We start from the raw sequence: 5,000 nt of genomic DNA, 5'->3' as shown, positions 1-5,000 counted from the left end.
TGAGCAGGGCCAATGGCAAACTATCAGAAACCACATGCTGAATTATTTAACATATGGGATCTGTTTGGTTTCTGTCTTTTTGTCTCCTCTTTTATATTTCTTTCGCTGCCTCTCTCTTTCTTTCCTTCATCTCTTCCTCCCTGCCATCATCCAAAAGTCTGAGACCAGAAATATACTGTATGTGTTGTATGATGTGACACATAACAGTGAAGACAAGATTCAATTTTGGGTATTTCATGATCTACAGACTGTTAAACACAAGAAGACATTCAAAAAAATGCTATTACGCTTTCCAGTCCTGTAAGCTAGCCAATACAAACAGTGCAAACAACAATGTAGCCACTGCTAACTAATGTTAATTAAGTCTGGTGTTTTGTTTTGTTATCGTCAACATCCCATGAAAAGACCAAAACCAACAATGAGCTGATCCTGCCTGTGTATCCAAAGCCTGATATATGTTAAAGGTTATTAACAAAGAGCTGCAACTGTACCGCTACATTTCTGACTGACCTGAATTTACTACACTCAACCATTCAGTGTCTTTCACGATGACATTCTCCCATCACCACCATCAGTCTCATGTGGGCGGAGCGCTGTTTTAGCACAGCGGTTCACAGGCCTTCAGAGGCTTTTAACAGAGGTCATTTAAAGATCGATGAAGCCCTTCAGGCCAACTAACCAGACACTGAAGCAAATGGAGACAGCAGACATGCCTTTACAGAGTCATTGCAAGTTGCAGCAAAACATGTCAGAAGAGAATCAGTTTAAGTTCATTTATGAAAACTTTATGCTGCTAAACATGTGAACATAAAGATTTCTCCCAAGAGTCTGCAGTATATATTTAANCAACTCTTGGGAGAAATCTTTATGTTCACATAAAGATTTCTCCCAAGAGTCTGCAGTATATATTTAATACGCAGGACAGACTCAAGGAAAAGGACTTACACCATGTCTACTAGCTCACATGCTTTGGATGAACGTGACTGAGACGAGCCACAGTGTGAGTGTGGTGTTAGCGGTGATGTAATATCCACGCTGCCTACGGTGGGTGGGTGGGTGTGTGTTCTCATCATCTCTTTCTTCAGGTAAATAATTCAGGCTAGACATGAGCCGGGTATTCACTTACGGCTGCTGGTGTCACTCCTGTGTGGAGAGGCAACAAACCGCACAGATAGAAGAAGAGTGCTCAGGACGCCCCTGTTGTTCAGGGTTAAAACATGGACCATGAATCACGACGTCCCTGTTTTGAATTCGACTGGGAATAAAGGCATGAAATCAAATAATAATAATAATGAAAAACAATAATCACAATTCTTTTCTCTTTTAATGTAATATTGAGTTTCTGTGGATGACACATGGTTACAATAATTATTCAACCATGGTGGCTAGCACTGGTCCTGCTAAATACTCAGTTTTTCTTCTGTTTCTTCCAAATAAACTGGGAATGTGAACTGAATCACTGCCTGTGTATGGAGAGAAGAGTCTGTGCTTTGAAAAGCAAAGAGTCTTCAGATAAATTCAGTAACAAGCATTCAACTTGTAGTAACTGAATATTGAATATTAAAATACTGATTAATTTAATCCATCTACTAAATAAAGAAAACACGTCCTTGCCACATTAAACACAGAGACACCTCTGAAAATATTTTTAAATTCTTAAAGCTGCATGGACTGAGTTGTGGTGCCATTTGGGGGCAGCAGCGGCAACTTAACATTAATGTAAAATATTCTATTTAAGTTGATATGGCAAACATGTTAGCAAACAGTTGCCTAATTAGAAGTCAGATTATATTTGTGTTACTTGCCCTACTGGACCTTTAGTAGTTAAATGCTCCCCTATGTTCACCAGCTAGTCTCTGACTGCGTTTGCCTGCTGGCTGGTGTTGAGTAGGTAGTGTACAGTAGCTTTTAAGAGCTTTTATCCATCAACATTGAAAAATATTAGATTTAGATTTAAAGATATTTATAATATTATCATTCTGCAATATCAGGATTTTGCAAAAGTGATTATCTTTTATCTTTCTGGCACAAGACTGATCACACAAGATTATTTTTCAGGGCTTTTGGGGCTGTATAACAAATGCTCACCAGTCATTTAGCAACATGCAAATGAATATTCATTATTTGAAAATGTGGTTTGATCACAGACGTGTTTAATTTAAGTTCAGCAGAGGCTCATGTTGTCACTAAGATTCTGTCATTTCATATCGCTCCAGGTCATAACTGCAGCTCTGTAGTATCTCCTTACCTTCAGTGTGTTTACTACAAGTAACACAATCTCCCTCCAGGCTCTGTAGGTGTTCACCACACACCAGCTCACCACTGCAGCCTGCACTATTTCTGTCTTGCTCAGGTATGTGTCTGCCCTCTGCTGGTGTTTATGAAACTCTCTATCACCAGTTAGAAACCGGTGCTCTGCAGATACTCTCTTTGCAGCAGTGCGTTTCTCAACCTTTTGTTCCTGTGAGAATGAATCAGCCTCTGAAGGAACATTTCAGTTCACTGATTAATCCAAATCTATGGCTCTAGCTTTTAAAAGGCCATGTGATTAATAAAGGCACTTCCAGCCCACCTCATTTGCATTTAGATAGATCATTTAGACAAGTCAAAGGTCAGCGGGTGAGATATAGTGACAAGCAAATTGTGTTGGTATTTGTCGCTGAATAAAGTTGTCCATAAAAACACCGACAGCAGCTCTCCTTTCTGCTTCAGTGGACAAATAACATGAACATTTTATCACTATTCTGCCTCCAGAATGACAACACAAAGGGAAAGCAAGTAGACACAGTAAGTATACTGAGAAAATATGTTTTATAAAATTGAATTAATATAACATTAAATATTATGATATTAAATTGATAACCCTGGTCAGACACAGGAGAAGCAGGGCCTGAAGTGAGCTCACAGTGACCACAAACTGCAGCCATTACCAAGTGAGAGAAAAGTGTGTGTGTATATATATTAAACACCGTCCTCCTGACTGAAATCAGAGTTTACCTTGGTGAGGGTGGCGTATCTGAAGCTGAGACGGCGTACGTTCAAGTCCCAGCCCTCCAGCAGCAAATCAGATCCCCTCCTGTCCATTTTAGTTGTAATGGTTAAGATGTGCAGTTAGGATCTGCACATGGTGCTGAGCGTGAACAAAAACTAAACCACGAATGCTTCCTTGTTTTGATTTGTCGACTGAGCATAGCTGTTATTATTAAAAAAAAAAGAAAAAAAGATCCAAAAAAAAGAGAGCAAAATATCCTTGCTAGGTGGTAAAATAAAGCAAAATGAAAAGTTCAAAGGAGATAAAATCAGCGCTAAAGCATCATCAGAAAATCTGTCATGTTGTAAAAAAGTTAACTGCAAAAACTTTTTCTGTAAATTTAAAAATAATTTTGTTCCATCTCTTCTGTTCAACTTTCCACCTCACTGGCAAACACAAATGATCATCTGTTGATCAAATATTATCCACAGTGCTTCTTCTTCTCCGTATAAAAAACTATTAAGTCCTGTGTGTGATCCAGTGGACGCAGCAACACACACTTCCTGTCCAGTAATATCCACAGCAGAGAGGGGTGAGGGCTGATCCGTGTGTGTGTGTGTGTGTGTGTGTGTGTGTGTGTGTTTGCTTGTCTTGTTGGCTCGATTCATTTGGGCCTCCACAGTGGGGCAGCTGTCAGAGCTGATTAGTCGATCAGAAAGGCTGACGGGTTCAGCAACGCATTAACTGAGTATCAAAAAGGCCCACACTGAGACACAGTGTGGACACACACACACACACACACACACACACACACACACACACACACACACACACACACACACACAGACTACAAATGCATCCTGCATGTTGTCTGATTTGGTTGATTTCCCTGCCCTAAAATTCTTTGTGTGTGTGTGTGTGTGTGTGTGTGTGTGTGTGTGTGTGTGTGTGTGTGTGTTTATTTCACTACAAAGAGGATTCAGTGGCAGTGTAAGGACTGGCTGATCCTTAATGAGTGTTGTTGTACCTTCACTGCAACAAACTGCAAACACACACATTTGTACTTCTATCTTTGTGAGGACACTCATTGACAGAATGCAATAGCCCCTCATCCTAACCTCAATCATGACAACTAAATTCCTAACCCTTATCCTTACCCTAACACACACACACACACACACACACACACACACACACACACACACACAGAAGAAATGCAATAGGCTAACGGTAGGAAAACTTTATAAAACTGCATAAGTTCAGCTGTCTGTCATGTTGATGTCTGGTTTGTTTTTGCGTGTTTTTGCGTGTGTGTGTGTGTGTGTTTACCTGCTGTAGAATGACCATGGTTCGGGTTTGTGTCCTTGTGACTGGACATCAGCAGTCACCTGTAGAAACTGAGAAAGACAGAGAGAAGAACATCCAGATAATTATTTACTGTCTGTCTCTACAGTACATCAATGTGTTGATTGTGAATCCATTTTTACACGGCACATTTCATTACAAGGAAAATAAATAAATAGTATCAATAAAGATGACATTCCGGCTTCCTCCCACAGTCCAAAGACATGCAAATGGGGACTAGGCTGATTGGATACTCCAAATTGACCATAGGTGTGGCTGTGAGAGTGAATGGTTGTCTGTCTCTGTGTGTTTGCCCTGCAATGGACTGGCGACCTGTCCAGGATGTACCCTGCCTCTCGCCCGAAAGGATGCTGGGATAGGCTCCAGCCCCCCCGCGACCCTACTAGAGGATAAGCGGTAGAAAATGAATGAATAAAGATGGCCACCCTCAGCCTGTAGATTAGCTCTGGTGGTGCATTATGCACAGCAAAATGTGTGGTGTTAACTGGTGTTAATTTTCGCGTGTAAATTATTCTGAGTTGATGGGTGTTGGTTTGGGAGTTACATGAACACCTGCAGTGTTCGAAAAGCTTTAGGGGTGGTGTTCTTTGAGTGAGAATGTAAGGTAACCATCAAGTGTGTATACCTAAGCTAAGTCCAGCAGGTGTCAATTGGGATAGAGATG

General features: G+C 40.7%; 1 protein-coding gene across 3 annotated transcripts in view; it reads right to left on the bottom strand.

Annotated features, from left to right (window-relative positions):
- The window catches only part of myo7a (myosin VIIA), a 51,102-nt gene extending 46,784 nt beyond the window's left edge, over positions 1–4,318 (bottom strand). For all 3 annotated transcript variants that reach the window (XM_022738511.1, XM_022738510.1, XM_022738512.1), the window contains exon 1: positions 4,301–4,318. In XM_022738511.1, coding sequence (XP_022594232.1) covers positions 4,301–4,318 — 18 coding nt within the window. The remainder of the gene's footprint in view (positions 1–4,300) is intronic.
- Positions 4,319–5,000: the final 682 nt, after the last annotated feature.

This window comes from Seriola dumerili, unplaced genomic scaffold, assembly GCF_002260705.1.
Source record: "Seriola dumerili isolate Sdu_G_001 unplaced genomic scaffold, Sdu_1.0 BDQW01000036.1, whole genome shotgun sequence".
Classification (NCBI taxonomy): domain Eukaryota; kingdom Metazoa; phylum Chordata; class Actinopteri; order Carangiformes; family Carangidae; genus Seriola; species Seriola dumerili.
The sequence above is the reverse complement of the archived record's forward strand: the minus strand, read 5'-3'. Positions and strand labels throughout refer to the sequence as shown.